General features: G+C 35.2%; 1 protein-coding gene across 2 annotated transcripts in view; it reads right to left on the bottom strand.

Moving 5' to 3' along the window:
- Positions 1-21,747, bottom strand: part of SLC26A7 (solute carrier family 26 member 7) — a 142,809-nt gene that overhangs the window by 27,551 nt on the left and 93,511 nt on the right. For both annotated transcript variants that reach the window (XM_063643423.1, XM_055286732.2), the window contains exons 9-13: positions 14,411-14,488; positions 13,311-13,406; positions 4,737-4,843; positions 3,664-3,730; positions 477-614 (exon numbers count right to left, since the gene is read on the bottom strand). In XM_063643423.1, the coding sequence (XP_063499493.1) occupies positions 477-614; positions 3,664-3,730; positions 4,737-4,843; positions 13,311-13,406; positions 14,411-14,488 (486 nt within the window). The remainder of the gene's footprint in view (positions 1-476; positions 615-3,663; positions 3,731-4,736; positions 4,844-13,310; positions 13,407-14,410; positions 14,489-21,747) is intronic.

Raw genomic sequence — 21,747 nt, 5'->3', positions numbered from 1 at the left:
CAAAAAAATTAGCCGAGCGTGGTGGCGGGTACCTGTGGTCCCAGCTACTCAGGAGGCTGAGGCAGAAGAATGGTGTGAACCCAGGAGGCAGAGCTTGCAGTGAGCTGAGATGGCGCCACTGCACTCCAGCCTGAGTGACCGAGTGAGACTCTATCTCAAAAAAAAAAAAAAAAAAAAAAAATCCTTTAGAGGTTGGTTAAGAGATCCATTAAATTAGATCATTTGTCTTATTTATTCTTTTTAGTGCTATAGTAGCTGCGACAGATGTCCATTAAATATGTGCTGAATAAATGATGAATGAACAAGAGAGTGATTACCTAAAAATTAACTAAAAGAATCAAATAATCATAGGTTTTGCTGAAGGGAGAGGTATCAAAATACTTGTGTGATGTATTATTATTTACTTGATACATGTTTTATTGTCATGATATAAGGCTACATGTAGTATGACATTCTAATCAAACCATTGATCCTACCTTGCTGATATCATCAAGTGGCTGATTACAGGCATTTTCCTTTTGGATTATGTTCATTAAATCAGTATAAAATTTTTTTGCATTCAGGAAAACAAGCGGGTTGTTTATTGAGATAATTTTCACCTGCTGCAGGGTTTCCTTTTGGAGGAGAAAAAGAAACAGATTCAGAATTCTGAATTAAATAATAGAGAATTATAGCCAATAAACAATCAGATCTAAATGTCACTCAATTTTATAAGCAATCTCTCAATTAACATTTTCATACTAAAATGTATTTAGAGGCCTTAATGTACTATCACACTTCCTTAGGGGAAATATATACTTCCTGCTTACTAAGAAACATTAATAATGGCAAGAAAGGTTGGCAGCTTTTCAGAAAGTGGCCCTTATTCCTCCTAGCTGGTTTTTCAGGAGGTAGTAGCCTAGACTATCTAAAGAGTTCCAGGAAGTCCTGTCCTTTCAAAAGTATCTCTTTCATTCAATCTATCAATTAAAAATTAATTTACTTAACCATCAGTATTTTTTTAATGAAAATGTGTTCTGAAGGGTCAACTATGAGTCATTTACCTCATAATGACATAGCTTTCCTTCAGCTGAAATGTAACTTTACAAGTGATTAACAGACCTAATTTGAAGACAGAGACCTAGAGGTAGTATTAGGAATATAATTTCACTTTGGGCAGGCCTAGGAACTGGTTGCCAGGATGTAGTGAGTGATGTAGAAAGGAAGAAGGAAAAGTTTTGACACAAAACGTGTCTGCTTTGGCTATTTTCGCGTCACTTGGTGATGTGCAACTAAAACAGTCTTCTCTATGACCTTTGGGGCAAGTGGCTTACCTAGAAACATAGAGGAGGGTAAATTCTACAAAATGACAACTCCTTACCAACTAAGTAAAGCAATATTCTTTCAGGCTTTACTTCCATAGAAGAGGAGATGCAAAGAATAGCGATTCATACAGACAGAGGATAGAAGTATGAAAGAAAGAAAATATTAAGTATGCTAATTTGGACAATTCATTTAACTTTTCTCAGTTCCCTCATTTCCAAAAATGAGATAAATGTTTAAACTAGAAAATCTCAAAAAGTTCCTATAGTTACAAAACTGATTGAACTTTGCAAAGTGAGGAGATTTGCAACAAATAACTCAAGAAAACAAACAAACCTTAAGTTGCCAAACTAACGTTCGGACAAGAGTAAACCTCTTAGAAAAAAAAATAATAATGAACTCTTAAGCCTGTCATATTAGTCATCCCAAAGCACCAAAGCTTAGCCTGACCCTCTAATCACACTATGTCAAACTTGTCCAACCCATGGCCCGTGAGCCACATGCCACCTAGGATGGCTTTGAATGCAGCCCAACACAAATACATAAACTTTCTTAAAGCTTTATGAGACTTTTTTGCAATTTTTGTTTAGCTTATCAACTATCATTAGTGTTAGTGTATTTTATGTGTGGCCCAAGACAATTCTTCTTCCAGTGTGGCCCAGGGAAGCCAAAAGATTGGACAACCCTGCACTACATAATTGTGCCAATGTGTTGTTTTAAGTTAATATGGAAAAAAAATGTATTTGTGAAAGAATAGAGATTCAAATTGTTCTAGAAAAGAAATTATCAGTGGGGTTGAATTCACTGAGTGGGAAGAGATCTCTCAAATCAGAAAGAGTCATTTCACATGAAGAAGAGGTGGAAGAGTGCATAAATGGAAAAGATAAATGACAGATTATTTTAATTTAGCTGAAAATTCCACCTAAGAACTTATATTCAAATCTTGCTTTATCTTAGTTTTTTCCCTCTTATTTTTTATACAAAACATTGAATAATTAGAGAGATGTAATATTATAGCAAAATTAAAATCTCTAGTGAAACAGTTATTATTCAAGTCAGTGAATAGACAGAAACCAATCAAGACTTAAAGATGTGGAGAAATTTCTAGCATTGTTATCTTCCTGCAAATCCCCTCATTCACTTCTCTACATGTTTAGCCCAAGAAGAAGTTAAGGATTAGACAGAATTTATTAAACAGTGATTTTTAAGCTGAAAATAGTCAAATCCGAAGCCAAATTCAGTCTCAAAGCTAAGGAGGTCAGGGCTAATACATGCGTACTTGTGGTGTGGATACACAGGGGACTTCAGGGACCCAAAAGTCAGTCTAGGGCTTTGCACAAGCACTAAATTCCCATGGAAAAAATAAGGAAAGAAAAGAAAGGCAAAGTTGGTGGAAAACTTGAGCCTAGAACACCCTGGAAGGCTCTGAACCCAAATAGCATTCTGTGAAACAAATCTTTCCATAGTATTAAAAACATAAGCCATTCCCTTGGGTGCCGCAGAGGGTTCCTGATGCTACTTCCTACTTCCAGTCTATTTGGAAATACCCTGACTCTGGTCCTTCTGGTGGGAGGCCAGTTTACTCTGTCCTTAGGGGAATTATGAGATACTGAAACAAGGGTATGTGGAAAATAAACGGAAAAAGGTTAGCCAAACATTTACAAAGCAGGTTCAAAATGAGGGCAATTTTCTTTAATTGGTAAAAATATTTCAAGTCAACATTTTTCCCCTCACTTTAAACTGTTATAATCATCCCTTAGAACAACAAACTACAATTCAGACATAATCAATTGGCTTTCCTAAGCATGAGCAGAGCAAGACTGTTTATACAAGTTGTGTCCTTAAAAAGCTACCCACTGTGTAAGAAACCAATTCTATTGGCATTCTGTAGCCATTGGACTGAATTACCCTCTGCTAACATACAGTCTCATTGACTGAGTTAAAAAAAAAAAAAAGCAATACCATGAACCAAATTTGCTTCATTCCCTCTCCTATTTCCTATCTTCCTCCATGATTTAATTCAGAATAGACTATCAATTTAGTTTGATTACTTTATGCACCTCAGTAATGGAAAAGAGGTGTCCAAATGCCATGATTCTACAGTGAACTGTAGTTCTAGGTACCATGCTATGCTTTTGTCTGAATGCTGAATTCAAAGAGATTTTCTTTTGTTCTGTTGATTCGTTGCATGTCGTTTGCCACATATATTGTGATCACATATGTACCATTGGAAGTTTATACTAATTAAAAGCAGTTATATTTTTAACTATCATAATTTATCTAATTTTTGTGATATCTTAAAATTATCTCACCCACAAAATGATTAACAATCGCATAAAGGAAAAATAAAACTAAACTTACACTGTCCATTTCTGTCTTCACTTTAAATTCCATTTCTTTCATGTTTTTTATACTTACAGTCATTGCTCTAAAATTAAAGCAGATAGAAAATAAAAAAGTCATTTCCTAATCATTATATAAACAATGAAGAAACCAAAAGTAGTTATTTAATAACTAGAATGTGTCTGAAATAATTTATATCCTATAACTCATTTGTTCATAAGAGGACATTGGTAAATCTATATATCTCTGGGATATTCCTGGATGGAAGTTAACAACAGAGGCATATAAATAGAGCCCTATCTCTCCAAGCTACTAGATGTGGATTAGTAAAGAAGAATTTTAAAAGAGAAAAGGCAAGAGATTATGCAGTATTGATAAAATACTGTTTTAATGAAAAGCAAGAAAGAAAGAATCAATGACAAGATGGACTGAATAGTATTGAATCTGAATATATAAATTCTATAAAGAAAGACTCTATGGAGATAAAACAACATTTTTTAGAATACATTATTTCACAAATAGCTTTAAGGGAAAGATGGATGTGAAGTAAATAGAAACATTATTCCCACAAGAATACTTTGTAAAGCAGAAAAAGAATTGGTCAGACTAGGGAAATGATTTATAAATTTTCAGTAAAATGACAAAAAGAGACAGTGTGTTTCTCAATAAATTATCTAGAAAATAGATTAATCTAACTTCTGAAAAATAAAATTTTCTGAAGTTAATTTTCTAAATAATTATATTGTGAAATGGTTTGTGATCATTAGCTACTAACTCTCTTCACTTAAAGAAATCTCTCTATGATGCAGTATAAGGCTAAGGGGTTTATTTATTTTAAAAGAGTTTATATATTCTATTTTATAATGTTGATAAGCTATTTATCTTCATTAAGATCAACATTGTTAAATATCATATGCAGATAAAACATTTTCTTATCTATTTGTCCCTAGTTCTCTGACAGCAAGAAAAACATGAGATTGTAGTACTATATGTTACAGAGAAATAAAAGTAACTAGCAAGTACCATATGGCAAGTAACCATATATTTTGCTGCAGTGTCAGAATAAACAGAGCATTTAGATAGGATCCTACCTTGGGAAGCGTCCTATCACTATAGCTATGGTACAAACAACACCAAACAGCAGTCCCACATTGGCAGCAAAGCATATTGTAAATACATATGTACTGACCCATATGCCCTGAAAGAGAAACAAGAAACAGAAGTTGTGAATCCTTTGAAATTCACTTCTTCTCATTATTGCTAAGTTCCTCGCAATTGTATTCTTAACACTCTTGTGACCAAATCTCTCAGCAAGGAAATATTATTTAACAAGTGGTAAACAGAAGCTCAGAAATACAGAAACAAATCCTGCTCCATCAGACTCTCAGCAGCAAAGGTGGGGAAAAGTTCCTTCTTTTATTTCCAGACACTGCCAACCCTTAGTTCAATCCCCAACAAACGCTATATTTAAGATCTGTAAATAGTTGGTTGATGTGTATGGTTCAAAAGCATGCCATGATTTCCCACTCCTTTCTCATCTAATGTAATATTATTACAAGCAATTGTGTACAGATTTTTGGTCATTCCCAACAATATTCTGTCTTCTAGCATTGCTATAAAAATAACTAAGGTTGTTTATTAATACGTAAGGCTCAGGAAGCCTAATTTTAAAATGACTGAGTCAAACAACACTGCCAATGCCACTTTTAGATCAATCACTATGAAGATCATTATAATTTTATTTTTAAGGGGCCATTCATTATGAAAGTTAAAATATCAGGGCCAACTTAGTTTTGGGGAACATTTCAAAAGATTACATGAAACTAATTGTCTTTTAGTTGGAATACCAAAGTTATTGCAGTTTTGTTCACCACTTAAAATTATAATTTGCAACAAGATATTGTATTATAGTTGGCATTTCCAAGCTTAGTGCTGAAAAACTATCTTCAAAAGCAAAATAATTTGTGAAATCCAGGTTATATTTTTTTAACACTAAATCCTGCATTTATCGAACAGTAAACGAACAACGTTTTTAACCTCTCTCGTCCTCCCAAAACTTGCAGCACTTTGCCTCTGACTGCAATTCTACATTTATTTATTTCTGTCCCAATAGCTATATTATCACTTTAAAATATCTTTGAAAACATATTTCAATTCCATATACAAATGAGAAAGTTAGAAACGTTTCTGTATTCTAAAAATAGCCTAGAATCTTGGGGAGGGAAGGAGTGCAACTGTTTTTCAGACAAGTCTGAAATAAATATTTCTAAAGGGCTCTTTTTTGTTGTTGTTGTTGTTTTTGAAATACTTCTCCTTTGTCTGGACTATTTATCTACACTGAGTTTGAGTGATTCTTAACAGACTGTTTTGAAAAGCTGAGCCCTTGGAAGCAAATGGAGGGAATTTTATCCTTAAAATTCCTTTTGATGTAGGACAAACACACATTCCGGAGTAAAAGAGAGAATACAATTTAAAAGAATCTCATGTTAAGATCCATCATCTACAAATGTAATGCTAGGTTATTACTTACTATGAGATCATTCCCAGCTGAAATGGTTTTTCTTTATTCAGGTGAACACACAGTCAGTCATCTGAGTCTTCTGTTTATATAGTGTGTGTTTTTTTCTTCCTGGTGTATTATGCTATACTTAATCGTATACAAAACAAGGCTGCAAGTTTTTGACTATTATTTTAGCTTCCCATGATGACTCTGAATCTCACTCATTCTCAAATCCTAACTGAATCTGCCTGAATGTGGCAGAATAATACCTCACCAAAAGCTTTATAAATCTAATTCCTCTGGGCCATCCTCCATGATTCAATATGGCATAGGGAACTAAGGATCCTGGTCCCTGCCACTTAAAAAACCACAGAGCCTGGAGGCCAGAATTCATCAGAGCAACCAGAAATTTTGGTACCATCTGGTTCTATTTTTAAAGCATATTTACTCTCCCACAACATCATCTATTATAAGTTGGGCTTTCCAAATGCTTACTTATTTGCTGGGGCTACATTTATAGCTTTGAAAAAATATCAAATGGAAATTAATAACATAGACCAATAAATAATTCCATTGGTTAGAACAAATCCCAACAGCATTCTGTAATAATTCCTGTTAAAGACCCAAATGCTAGTTGTCACAGTTATCAAGAATTAGTTGGCTTTTGGGCCCCTATTTTTTATTTTTTGTTATGTGTTCCTACTTGCTCTCTTCCCTATTTGGCACTCACAGTCCCCAAACACAAACTAACCCCAGTGTTAACCTTAAGTAGGGGACACAATCCTTTGTCCTTGTAGAAAATACATCAGCATAAAGCACAGTTTAACAGCTACTACATTACCTCATTTCCCCCTAGCCTATCTGTTGTACTATCTGTTTTTGTGGCAGATCCCTATTATTAAATTTTTATACATCTGAATTCTGTATCCAATGTTCAGCTATTCAAACTCGGTTCTGAGCCAATGAGTTGAGACTCCATTTGGACCCCTATTTTCTCATTACTTCAAAGAGGGTTTTGACCAACAACTAAAAATAGAATCAGTATTAAACTGTTAATAGATGTAAAGAGGTGCAACAGTTTCTAATTTTCCATGTGATGACTATGTACATGATATTTTAAACTTTAAACCTTCAAATTAGTTTACACACACACATACACACACACACCCATATCTTGGATAATTTTACTTCCATGATATTCTAGGCACAGTCCATCTATTTAGAAATCTAGACATTATACGTATTGGGTATATAGCCTATATCCACAAAAGTCTGTGCAATATTCATACTTTGAATGCTGTGCCTAATAGTCCAATAATCCTTTGAAAGCTGTGCCCAATAACCCAATAATCCATGGCTTTTCACTGTTGAATCCCTTAGCAGCTAGGAGATATCTATCCACTCCAACCACAGAAGGCTATTTTCAAGCTAAACCCAATGTCCCACTGAATCATCATGCGCCTGCTATATCCATGTCACCTTTCTCACACCATATCTTTGCACACACCATATTGCCTTACTCCAAGTATTCAACTATCACGTCTAAGTAGGAGACTACAAATTCTAAGCTCTTAAGCAATTTTTCAGCTATCAAACACCTTCAAACTTAACATGTCCAAATGCAAACTCATTAACTTCACCCCAGAATCTGTCCTTCCTCCAACGTTCTCCTTCAGTTATAACACTAATATCCTTCAATACACTATAATCGGAAGCTATGGAATCATATTTTACTTTTTCTCCTCTTTAATCTACTTGTCCAATCATTTCACAAGTTCTTTAAATTGTTAAGAAAAAAATCTCAAGCCATATCCGTTTCTTGAATTATTAATGATATCTTAGTTCACACTGTTCCTTTCCTCAACTCTTTTGATAGTGTCCTACTTAACTGTCTGCTTTTGTCATCTGCATTGTAAACCATTTGCCATACTGCTGCTAGAATTAATGTTCTTTGTTTATATACTTTTTTTTATTATACTTTGAGTTCTAGGGTACATGTGCACAACGTGCAGGTTTGTTACATATGTAAACATGTGCGGCACCCATTAACTCGTCATTTACATTAGGTATATCTCCTAATACTATCCCTCCCCCCTCCCCCCACCCCACAACAGGCCCCAGTGTTGATGTTCCCCTTCCTGTGTCCGAGTGTTCTTGTTGTTCAATTCCCACCTATGAGTGAGAACATGTGGTGTTTGGTTTTTTTGTCCTTGTGATAGTTTGCTGAGAATGATGGTTTCCAGCTTCATCCATGTCCCTACAAAGGACATGAACTCATTTTTTATGGCTGCATAGTATTCCATGGTGTGTATGTGCCACATTTGCTTAATCCAGTCTGTCATTGTTGGACATTTGGGTTGGTTCCAAGTCTTTGCTATTGTGAATAGTGCCACAGTAAACATACGTGTGTGGCCAGGTGCGGTGGCTCACGCCTGTAATTCCAGCACTTTGGGAGGCCGAGACGGGCAGATCACGATGTCAGGAGATCGAGACCATCCTGGCTAACACGGTGAAACCCTGTCTCTACTAAAAATACAAAAAAAAAATTAGCCAGGTGTGGTGGCAGGCAGGCGCCTGCAGTCCCAGCTACTTGGGAGGCTGAGGCAGGAAAATGGCATGAACCCAGGAGGTGGAGCATGCAGTGAGCCGAGATCACGCCACTGCACTCCAGCCTGGGGGACGGAGAGAGACTACACCTCAAAAAAAGAAAAAAAAGAAAAAACATACGTGTACGTGTATCTTTATAGCAGCATGATTTATATTCCTTTGGGTATATACCCAGTAATGGGATGGCTGGGTCAAATGGTATTTCTAGTTCTAGATCCCTGAGGAATCGCCACATTGTCTTCCAGACAATGGTTGAACTAGTTTACAGTCCCACCAACAGTGTAAAAGTGTTCCTATTTCTCCACATCCTCTCCAGCACCTGTTGTTTCCTGACTTTTTGATGATGGCCATTCTAACTGGTGTGAGATGATATCTCATTGTGGTTTTGATTTGCATTTCTCTGATGGCCAGTGATGATGAGCATTTTTTCATATATCTGTTGGCTGCATAAATGTCTTCTTTTGAGAAGTGTCTGTTCATATCCTTTGCCCACTTTTTGATGGGGTTGTTTTTTTCTTGTAAATTTGCTTGAGTTCTTTGTAGGTTCTGGATATTAGCCCTTTGTCAGATGAGTAGATTGCAAAAATTTTCTCCCATTTTATAGGTTGCCTGTTCACTCTGATGGTAGTTTCTTTTGCCGTGCAGAAGCTCTTTAGTTTAGTTAGATCCCATTTGTCAATTTTGGCTTTTGTTGCCATTGCTATTGGTGTTTTAGACATGAAGTCCTTGCCCATACCTATGTCCTGAATGGTATTGCCTACGTTTTCTTCTAGGGTTTTTATGGTTTTAGGTCTAACATTTAAGTCTTTAATCCATCTTGAATTAATTTTTGTATAAGGTGTAAGGAAGGGATCCAGTTTCAGCTTTCTACATATGGCTAGCCAGTTTTCCCAGCACCATTTGTTAAATAGTAGAATTAATGTTCTAAGTATAGATTTGGATATCAGATTTAGAGAGTATATTAAAGGTATTTTTACACAACCCTCCTCTATTAAAATCCACCCAAAACAATATAAAATGTGAACACAGAAGGGAAAAAATCAGCATCAACGAAGCCAGAACAATGATCAAAACTTCTAACTACGAAATATTATACAGACTTGCCAAATACTGTGAAATTTGGATAATAATCGAGGAGGACACTAGAAGCCAACAAACTTATCCTCAGAGCTCAATCAAGTATAGATTTTTGCATAAATGCCAGAATCCTGAAAATTCTATACAATAATCTGGTAAGAGCTTTTGGGGCAACAGCTTCTAAGTTCTAAGGTCAAAGATGGGCTATCAGAGAAAAAGGAAATGTACTCATAGAGATTTATTTGATACCAGAGGACTGGAGAATGAAAGGCCATTTGTATCACTTGCAATCTGACTTCCTAAGTAAAGGTAACTGCAGGAAGTAAAACAAGATGAAGAATGGAGAGATGACAACAGCGTGAGATCACCAGTGAATCTATGATTTCTGAGGCTTTGCTTCCATGATCTAAGTAAGAACTGCGGGCTGCTCTACCTCATTTCCAACCTCCTGCTCTCCCTATGTTGTTTTCCAGCAAATAGGTCCCCTAAAAAATGCATTACAATTCTAAATAAATCATCAAGGGCCCTATTCATGGAAATGAGGAAAATAAAGAAAGAAAATAATGAATAAGTGGCAAAAGATAGATTCAGATATGTAATAGGCAATATAATCTCAGGAAAAAAAAACCTTAAATAAAAAATTCAAAGAAGGAATGATCAATGAAAAACAGAAAAACAGAAGGACATAAAAAGCAAGCAGGCTAGAATAATTCAGGAAAGAAAATGAATGAAAATAAAAGCCATGTTTAAAATTTAAAAAGTAAGATAATCACAACTAGAAATACATATTCAGAGATATGTGTCTAGTCCAAAGAAATCACTTACACAGAAAAACAAAATAGTCATGGGAAAATATATAGATATGAAGAAAAACAAAGTAAAAACAAACAGAAAATTCACTAAGAAGAGAGCAGAACACAGATTTGAAAAAATATTCAAAGATATATTAGAAGAAAAAAATTGTAAATAATTCTGATTATGAGATCAAAAGATTATGTCATGCTCAGAACTTTGGGACTGAGTGCTCAACCACAGTGATATTCTGATAATAGTACCAGACTTCATGGGTAAGAAGAAAGAACTTCATTGAACATCCATTTAGAAAAACAAGCTTACTTAAAAAAACAACAAAAAAATTATGTTGACCTGTGATTTCTCTACTTTATCCCTCAATGCCTAAAGGTAATGTTAGATTTAAAAAGACCTGAGAGAAAGCATTTTATACTCAGTCAAAAACTTCCTTCTAGTATGAAAACAAGCAGATATTGTCACCATGAAATAGCTCAAGGAATATAAAACACATGAGTTCTTGGAAAACTACTTGGTGAGGTACAGAAAACAAAGAGATGAAATAAATAACTCGGGTATGAGAATCCTTTTTTTTTTTTTTTTCAAAGAGACTAAAGGTAACCACTAAATGCATCTAAACAATAGAATTTTCTATATCCTGTAACTCAGTGAATGATATAATCCTCCTCCACTGATGCTCCTAAATAGAAGCTCAGAAGTCACTCCAACTCATCCACATTATATAATGAACTGGTGGTGAGGACTAACAAATGCAATCTCTTTAATATTTTTCATCTGATTGTTTCTTGCACTTCATGGTCTCAGCCTTGGTCTAGGCCTTCCTCATTTATATGCCTGAAGGGCTAAAGCAGTGCTCCAGTTGCTGTATACTTCACCAGTTTGATCCATCTTCCTCAAACTACTCAAGTGACCTTTCTAATACATATATTTTATTCTTATTTCACCTTTCAGTGATGTTTCACTGCCTTCCTAATGAAATCAAATCATCTTTGTAAAACATGAGCTGCCTTTCCCAATCCAACCCATTCTTAACTTTTCCAAAATCATCTGTCACTACTCCCATCCTCACATTATATGTTCTACCCATGCCAAATACCTTGATTTTTTCAGAGACAGACATGTTCACACTCATCCCTGTATCTTTGCATATGAGGTTCTCTTTCTTTCTTCTCCAGGTAATGCCTATTCATTCTTCAATTCTCAACTTAGAAATCACTTCCTAGTAGAAACCTTACTTGACATCTTCTCTACCGTTTCCAATATGGTAACATGCTGCCTCCTATATGATCAATGAGTTCCTTAGAAATAACTTAACCATAGGGTTATCAAGTAGCTTGTTGAGTAAGTTTGCATCTTCTCATTTCTTTGTTTTCATGAGCCACCTAACATATATCACCTTTAAAAGGTCATGGTTAATTTTGGCCTTTTGTTCTTCCTACAAAATACTGTTCCTTCAAGTCTCAGTTCATATTTCAGCTCTTCTGTGAGATTCTTTCATGTTAATCAGTCCAAATTAAATGCTCCTGCCTCTATTTTCCCCAAAACTAAGCTCTCACTTTTCCTTCCAGGTCATGTTGTATCCTGTCTTGCATAATGATTTAGTGTTTCTGTGTCCACTTCCTCCACAAATAACTGTCTGGAGAGATGGATAGTTCTTTTTTCATCTGCACATTCCTCATGGTGCCCAGCATTATACTTTGGTAGGAGCTCAGTAATATTGAGCCCCAGGAGGAATATTACCTTCTTCTTTGGATTTCTTTGTTAGTAAAGGCTCAAGTTGTGAAGTAGTTATATGGGATATGGGAGTGATCTCTGGCAGTGGAACAGACTCAATTTTACTAAACCTGAAAAGCCATTAGTATCATGTTCTAACCAACCAGCCTGCTGAGAAAAGGCAGTTCAATTCACCTGACTCCTAAAATAAATAATACCCCAAAACCTCTCAGAGAAAATGATCTGAAGAAGAGAAAATGTGTATTTCATATCAATAATTATATTCCAATATGGTGACTGTCATGACAGAGCTAAACAGAGGGTACTCATGAAGTACTTCTCCCATATTGGAGAGGGAGCGATTTCTGGATTGCTCTTGCATAGATAGGTTTCTCTAGAATCAGTGTGCTATTTATGTTAGTAGAAATCACACTTTATCATGGTTCAGTATATTTTAATCTCTTTCAAGCATGGTCCTCTTAATGTAACCCATTTAAAACGCAATTCATGAGACCTTTTGTATTTAGAATGACAGTGGTCACCATTAAGAGGTTCACCCTATATGCACGCAGCATGCATTCTTAGTGATTAAGGATAGTTTTTCATATAGGTTATAAATTGTCATATTTCTATTAGTGTCTATTTCCCTGGTAAGTCTTACTTCCAAAATTATATTGTAAATTAGGCATCCCAAATCCACTGAAATTATTAGCATTTCTTTAAAAGTTCTCAAACTACACATTCATCAAAATTTGACCAAACTCTATTTCTGTTTCATATGAAGACAATTTATATTTTAATGCTTTTATTAAGATTTTGGAAAAAATAAATGGTAGTTTGTAAAGTGTACAAGTCTCAAATGACTATATCTATTTTCTGCAAATAAAAGTATTAGTGCATATTTGGTAACATAAGCTTAAGCTAAAAAGGGATTGTTTTAGGTCAAATTTCTACTTACCCAATCGATTTTATCCACATTCCAATATTTTTTTAAATCTCGGAACTGTATTAGCATTCCCTTCAGTCCCACAACAATAATGCTTGCAAGGACACACTAGAAATAAAACGTAAGTTGAAGAAGAAGCAACGTAAAAATTTTAACTTAAATTTAAAAGGGCTAAGGTATTTTTATTGTTTTGTTTTTAAAGTACTTAATAGAGAAAAGCAATAACCAATTAGAAGACAAAAGCAATTTTGTTTAAAACTAACCTATTATTGTACTTCAGGAATATCATATATATTCTAGAAATTCATAAGGTAATATTTGTACAATTCTAAACAAGAAGAGCAAAAAGAAAATAAGTAAATGGTAAGGGTGAACATCATGAAGCTAAATGCCCTCTTTATACGTATTCACGGTCATTTGTTTGAAATGTATTTGTTGCATGAAATTAAATATGTATATCATATATTTTCTTATAACTGCCTTAAATGTCAATTATCTGATTTCACCTGAAGATATTTATAACTCTCTTGAAAAGCAAACTTGATTATTGGAAGATCCTACCATGGAAATGGTTTATTCTCACTATACAGATGAAAAATTAGAATAACAAAGGATGGAGACTGGCTCTCATAAGCCCAGTGTTTTGCATTCCTTTGATGCCTCAGGCTTATGAAGAAGAAGGTGAAGCACTGGCACTAATGTTCTGAATCACTTTGTGTAACAGATATATCAACAAGCGGGAAGCTGTATTTTGTTTCCTAATTCCTTGCCCCAGCACATATGTTTCTCTAACAGTCAAAGTTTTAGTAAAATTTATACTTCTTATAACAGAATATGCCTAGTTCCACCCTCCAGATGAGCACAGAATAAATCTAGTTCTACAATACTATTCTTATGTGAGAGCCAAAAACGTAAAAAAACAGCCTCGGTACCCCCTCCCACACCTGCCTCAAATGTGGTAGTTTTCCACACCTCCTCCATTCAAACTTTACTTCTGTAACATGGTTTCTAGATTTAGGATTGTTGAGGTTATACTTCCAAGAAATTTTATAAACAATGATTCTCATGAAAAGTTAAATTAAAAAGTAGATAGTGAAAAAGCACTACCATACCATGGGCAGCCAGTAAAGCAAAGGTCCTATTGCATAGATGACTATAAGGACGAAAATGCAAGATATTAGACAAGCCACCTGTAAAATACAAGACAGACAAAAAGGAAAAAGAAAGCCTTGAACTTTTTTATTATGTCAAAGTTATGGGGTGGGGGGATAATTCTTAGTTTATCTTGATTAGAAGAAACAAAATGTTGACACATAACTGTTAAATTGCTTAGACTGTCATTATCTATATTTTGCAACTGAGGGAAGCCAAATGTGACAGCTGACAAACTGGTGCAATCAAATTAAGTCAGTGATGAGAGAAAAGCAATTTCACACAAAGAAATAGGACACCATCAACTTTTATCACACATCACAGTGATGGCTTTTTTGTTTAATAGTGAAAGTGACATTTCAATTAAAAGTTCTTTAGCCTGTTGTTGTTTAGCCTGACTCCCCTCCTTATTTTGTAGGAGGTTGTTCGAGCAATAACTGAATATGTGGCTTAGGATTTTTCTCTGCCGATAACTTCCACTGAAGCATTTACCTTCTCCTTTGGATTTCTTTGTTAGTAAATGCTCAAGTTGTGAAGTAGTTATATGGGATATGGGAGTGATCTCTGGCAGTGGAACAGACTTAATTTTACTAAACCTGAAAAGCCATTAGTATCATGTTCTAACCAACCAGCCTGCTGACAAAAGGCAGTTCAATTCACCTGACTCCTATAGCCGTGTTCCACTTGATGGAGAACTTGATTTCACAGAAGCAAATGTTCAGGACCTAATAAAACATTTGGCCAGCTGCCTTCCTAACAAGAGAAAAGAAGGCTTTCACAGGGTCATGAAGATGCCTAGAACATCATTATGGAGATATCAAAGGGAATTTGGACATAGTAGAATGGCTTAAATTAAAAATAAATATATGAACAAACAATCAATATCAAAGGCTGGCAAAAACTCAGAGCAACTGGAATTCTCAGGCATTGATGGTGGGAATGCAATATGGTACAGCTACTCTGAAACAGTTTGGCAGTGTCTTACAAAGTTACACATACACTTACCTTATGACTCAGGACTGGCTAAGAGAAATGAAACGTATGTCCACGTGAAACCTAAATATGTATTTATAGAACTTTATTCATAAACACCAAAATCATAAATAACTAAAATATCAAACAATTGGTGAATAAATTGTGGTACATCCATACAATAAAATACAACTCAGCAATTTAAAAAAATGGATGAAATTCAAAATCATTAAACTAATGAGAGAACCTAAACACAAAAGGCTACATACTATAAGATTTCATATTTATGACTTTCCGAAAAAAAGATAAATTATAGGATGCTAGAGGCTGGAGGTGGAGGCAAAGAATTGACTACAAAAGAGTATGAGAAAACTTTTTAGGGTGATAGAAATATTCTATATTTTGATTTTACTTGTTATACAACAATTTTTTTTCAAAAAAAGTGAACTGTATACCTTAAAAGAATAAATTGTACTATATCTAAATTATACCTCCATAAACCTTATTTTTAATTAAAAAAAAAGAAACCTGGGAGGAGATCTCTAACAATTGCTTACATGCATATGTCCACACCCAGGTAAGTCCAGCAACAGCGCTTGTCCTAACTTTGTACTATTAAAAGGTGTGTATATGGGAAGAGGGAGAGTGGAGTGGCAGTAGCTATAATTATTCTGCTAAGCAAGCAGTCATTCAAGGCCTTTCCCTGTTGGCAGAGGCTGAGGGAGTCTGTTCTCCCCTCCATAGTTTGTGTAACTCATCACAAACAGTCTTCAGCATACAAAGGGGAAAAACAATTCTTACTTGGGAATTAAATCAGTAGGAGAACTAATAATTGCCCATAAAAAAAGTTATAGTACACCAAATTGTCACTACCCTGATCATTTTGGAGTAATTGGTGATTTTACATAAGAATTTTTAAACAATAAAATATGATGCCTGACATTCTACTAGACTGCAAAGAGGTAGGTGTCAGAGTGCAGCTCACAGGATCCAGTCAGAGAGCTCAGTCAGTGATTCAGTAAATCCATGTTTACATGAAAAGAAAAAAATACCAACAGCTAAAGTTTATTTTAAGACAAAAGACAATGGCATGTACCCTTTTTGTGGGACTCTTCACTCATATCTTTACAATGTACCTGAAACCAAAACCCTAAATCTTAGGAGCTGGAATGAACTTTGGACACATGCAGTTGCAATTACTTGGAAGGATCTGAGACACAGAGAGGCAAAGTGACTATGCCAAGGTCATAGAGCCAGGGAGTAGAAAGCATGAAGGTAATACAAAATATGTACTGAGTTGGGATCCAAAAACGCCAAATATATTTTAAGGTTCCCAAATTTATTATAGTACACTAAAGCTGTTATAGAAATTACAGCCTAACTAAATAATTCTATTTAAAAACAGTAAATCACAACTACATTTGGGCTTTTCTCTAAATAATATTAAATTTATCTTTTATTTACATGGTGCTTTGTATATTCATCAACAACAACTGAACTACAATTTCAGTCTTGTAGTCAAAATAAGTCAAGAGTTAAATGGATCTCATTTGGTAAAGGGTGACAAACTATGGGTGAAAAAGACTATTTTTTTACCTTAAATGGTAAGTCATGTAATGAAATAGACCATAAGTAAATGGGTTATGTTAGCTCCCTTAATGCACTTGCCTCATCATTGTTGATGCCCTTGGTCAAAAGATAAGTTCATCTAATCAGACAAGAAACTCTTAGCAGCTCTGTCCAGTGTATATACTCCCCAGTCATGGAAATTAATAATATTATAGTGTCTGCCCTCAAAGCTCTCAAAATACTGCTATTCATTCTCTTCATAAAGAAGAAGCCAGGACACTGAAATTTGGATTTGTAAAAAGTCTTTGCGATTATGCAATGAAAGCCATCATTCCATAATTGACCAACTCAGTAAATTCAAAAAGAGCTCAAATTAAGATAAAATATTTGCAGCGTATAAAATAGAATTCTCTAACTTCAGGATTCTGTAATAACCCACTTAAGCTATATTTCAAGTGTCATCTACTTTCTTCGTATATTTTACTTTGCATATGAGGTATTATTTTCTTGCCTTTCTCTGACCTACCTTGAGAAAAATTTGAAAAACAAGTTAAAACCAGAACAAAAGAGATGAGCTTGCTCCTTTTTTAATCTCAGAAAACAAAACAAAACTAGCTCCTTCTTAATAAGTTTCAGGTTGGCTTCTATTGCAATTAGTAAAGCGTTCACACAATTACCCACTGGGCAAACACTGGCTAGGATTTTACTCTTTAACTCCTTCTTTCCATATCATACTAACTAAATGTCCAAATATATTTTTGCTTCAAAATCATAACTACTGATATTTAAGAGTTAATTCTGCATAAAAGATAATGAAATAATCTATATTTTATTCTTGTTATGTTCTCAATTATTTTATATGCTGTATGTTAGTTACAAAGATGACCATGCATGCATTTTTATTATCCATACCTATATATTTGGTTGGGAGTAGAGGGAGAAACCAGTCATTTACTTCCTAAGTAGTTGTCAAAGAAGGCATAAGTAGTTCTTGAACTCACTGCATGCGCAGTCTTGTGGAAAGTAGTGAAATGGCAAAAGAGATGGGCAAGAGCAGAAAGAAAAAAAGAGAGAGATGACATTGGATACCTAAAGCTAGATTAAGAAGGTTTTAAAGGAGATGAAAGCAATTAGCCAAATTTTGAAAGAATAAAGGAATACAGTTTGGCAAATTAGAATGCAGAGACAATCTCAGTGTTGCAGAAAAACATGCCAGCTGTTGTTTTCAGTTGTGGCTGAGCTGCCTGTGCAGCAGACTCAGTCTCTCATCCCTCCTGGTTATACCTCCCGAGCTCCCTGCAGAGCACCAGCAGATCTCCTCTGTTGGAAGTGAAGAGAAGCATGCAGGGAAGAAAGCCAGGGGACACTGAGCCTCCCTTCCATAGTTACCGTTCTTTACAGGGAAGGAGAAAAGGAAGAAATGTAATTTTTTTGTGCTATTTGTCTAAGCTGTGCCACAAATTTCTTATTCTCCTGAAGGCCTTTCTTAGATATGCATGCTTTGGGTGTCACATCTAAAGGGAGTCACTGTAAAAAGGGTTTCTTCATATGGAAGATAGAAATGTGTCTGATGACCATGGCACTTGGTGTTAAATGATCAGTAACTCTTGTTGTTCCAATCCAAACATTTGGTTTCATTTTCTAAAGCACCGAAAGTCTTTACCATCAACTCACTTCTATATAAAATTGTCCCAAATTCACTGTCATAACAGCCACATATGGCTCTTGAGGACTTGAAATGTGGCTAGTTCATATTAAGGTATGCTGAAATCTAAAATACCAGATTTTGAAGCCTTGTACCAAGAAGAAAATAATGTTAAAATATCATTAATAACTTTTAAATTATTAACTTTGAAATATTAATGTTAAAATGATAACATTTTGACTCCATTAGGTAAATTAAAATATAAAATTAAAATTATCAATTTCTTCTACTTCTAAAAATGTGGCTACCAGAAAATTTAAATTATCTGTGTAGCTCATATTATGTTTCTGTTCAATTGTGCTTCTCTAAAGTGCATGATCCTAAGCCTGGTTTTAAATGGGATTTTCTGTAAATGTGCGATATTAAGCAGTAATTAAAAAAAAAACTGTCCAGCCTAACCAGTCTCTTCTAATGTCAGCAAAACTGGTAGTTTTCTTTTATAGTTATTGGAAGCTCTCATTTCTCATTCATTATTTTCTGTAGTAGTTACCTAACACCTACCACATGCCAGGTCCTGGGCTAGCCACTGAGGATACAGTGAGCAAAACCAGACAAGGTTTTGTGTTCTCCGGTAGCTTTAAGTCAAGGATAGAAGGGTGATATCAATCATATAATCACACTAATGAACATTTAATGTCAAATAACACTAAGGACGCTGACAAAGAGGAACATGACAGACCCAGAAATGGCAGTGAGATACCAAGGATGGGAGGAATTCACATAGAGAGGAAGGGAAAGGCAGCCTCAAAGACAAAGGGAACAGACACTGGAACCCACAAGGGCTGGAGAAGGACTAGGTCTGAGAATGAGGTGGAGAACAGGCCAAGAGGAGGCTGTGCCAGGAGGCACTCAGCGCCTGGTAGACAGCAGAAATGTTTGAATTCTAAGACCCATGCAAAGCCTTTTAAGGGCTTTAAGCAAAAACAACATGACCACATTTGCATTTTGTAAAGATAGCTTTCCACAGAAATACCATTTCTACAGAAATACCAGAAATGTTTCTGAATAAAAGTCAGTTGGTGAATTCATTAACAAGTGTAAGATGATTATCACTGATCCTTTGATTGGTTGTCATTAGCCTAAAAAATGAAGATTGTTTGTCATCTACATCAATTTATGGGATATGAATCTAGTCCCTAAGAGAATCAGAGCCATTTAAGGGGTTGTTTTGTGAAGTCATGTCACATAGGAAGTTGCTTTCACAAATAGCCTATTTAGAGCAAAATTTTTAAGGCCTGGCTTACGTAGTGCTTTCTCGGAACCATGTCAGTTATCAGTTTTACCCACATAAACACTTGCAATGCTAAAGGTCTGAAATGACTACCATGGGAAAGCATCCTCAATTTGAGTATGCACATTAAATCAGATTCTTTCCCTGTGCAATTTAATGGGAGTTGTTGAAAAGATTAGTGATCATCTCAACAAGCAGAGGAGCATGAAAATATCCTACCACTGAGCTTTGTTTTCCTGGAATAGTGTTTTGACAGATTTCTTTCATTTCTTTTGAAGGCTGATGAATAGAATACCATGCAGAAAAAAAAATTCCTATTAAATAAAAAGTCCTTAGAAACGTTCTGCTGTTCTAGTCATTCAAATGTGTGGCCTCCAGAACAGAGAAGAGAAGGGGCGCTGATTTATCCCAACCATATTAATCAAACATCTGTATACCCAACTCAAGTGAAAAAAAATCCCAAATTTAAAATAAGTATAAGCTTTCACAAATTATTCTCTTTCAGACACTCAGTATTAAAGGTTACAAAGATGAATCAGATAGAATGATTATTACTAAAATAGTAATTAGAAAAGCAGGGAAATGCCTAAGGAAACCCCAGTTATGGAACACATTGAAAGTGGAAACACTTCAAAGATTCTATTTCAACATTTTCTGCCCATGTGATAAATGAGTATGTTAACTTGCTCAAGATCCTGCCGCACAGTGGGCAACTTGGACTAGAAAACTGCCTCATTGCATCTTGACCATACCAGGATGTTTTAACATTAAATGTTAAAAAAAGGTTCTAAACATATTTAATTATTTTCTAAATAACAATAGTAATAATAAAATCGATGATCATTGTTAACATTTTAAGGACATTTAGTGCTCAAGCACTGTGCTAAATAAGCATTATTAACTCCTTTAGTTGTTGTAATAATTCTACTTTAATAGGCAAGTCTACTTACGCCAGAGAGGTCAAGTTACTTGTGCAAAGCCACTTCACTAGTGGTGAAGCCAGGGTACAAGCCCAGGCTCTGGAGCCCAACGCCGAACCACTCACTATGTTTATTGAGCCTGACAATGAAGAGAGAAACCTAATACATTCACTCTGGTAAGAAACCAGGAAGAAACTACTATAGAATCCAGCTGGCACAATAGCTCACACCTGTAATCCCAACACTGGGAGTCAGAGGTTGGAGGATTTCTCAAAGCCAGGAGTTCAAAATAAACCTGGTCAACAAAGCAAGACCCTTATCTGTACAAAATTTGAAAAAAAAAAAAAAAAAAAGCCAGGTGTGGTGGTGCATGCCTGTTATTCCAGCTCCTCTGTATACTGAGGTGAAAGGATACTTCAGCCCACAAGTTTGAGGCTACAGTGAGCTATGGTGGTGCCACTGCACTCCAGCCTGGGCAACAGAGTAAGACTCTGCCAAAAAAAAAAAAAAAACTGCTATAGGATCCTAGGATTTTACAGATAGAAGAGTCATCAGAGTAGGGAATAATATTTAAGTTCACCGCATATTAAACCTTCAAATTTAGATCACAAAGATTTGAGAGTACAGTTTGCAAAAATATTTACACCACCACAGAAGATGACCCTACACTTGAAAATCCAAGCTGTTTAAAAATCCATCAGATTGCTTGTGTCATATAAACCAAGGTTGGATGAGGATTTTACTTCTTAGCTGATGAGCTGTGGCAATTATTTGTCAAATTACAATACATTCAGAATTGGTTACTGCTTGTTTTCATGTACTCTATGATACATTGATATGAATTTGATTAGTTAGTTTTATGTTAAATTTTAATATCTATTGATCACTTGCCCACAAGGT

Source organism: Symphalangus syndactylus, chromosome 7, assembly GCF_028878055.3.
Source record: "Symphalangus syndactylus isolate Jambi chromosome 7, NHGRI_mSymSyn1-v2.1_pri, whole genome shotgun sequence".
Lineage (NCBI taxonomy): Eukaryota > Metazoa > Chordata > Mammalia > Primates > Hylobatidae > Symphalangus > Symphalangus syndactylus.
This window is presented reverse-complemented; position numbering and strand designations above follow the sequence as displayed.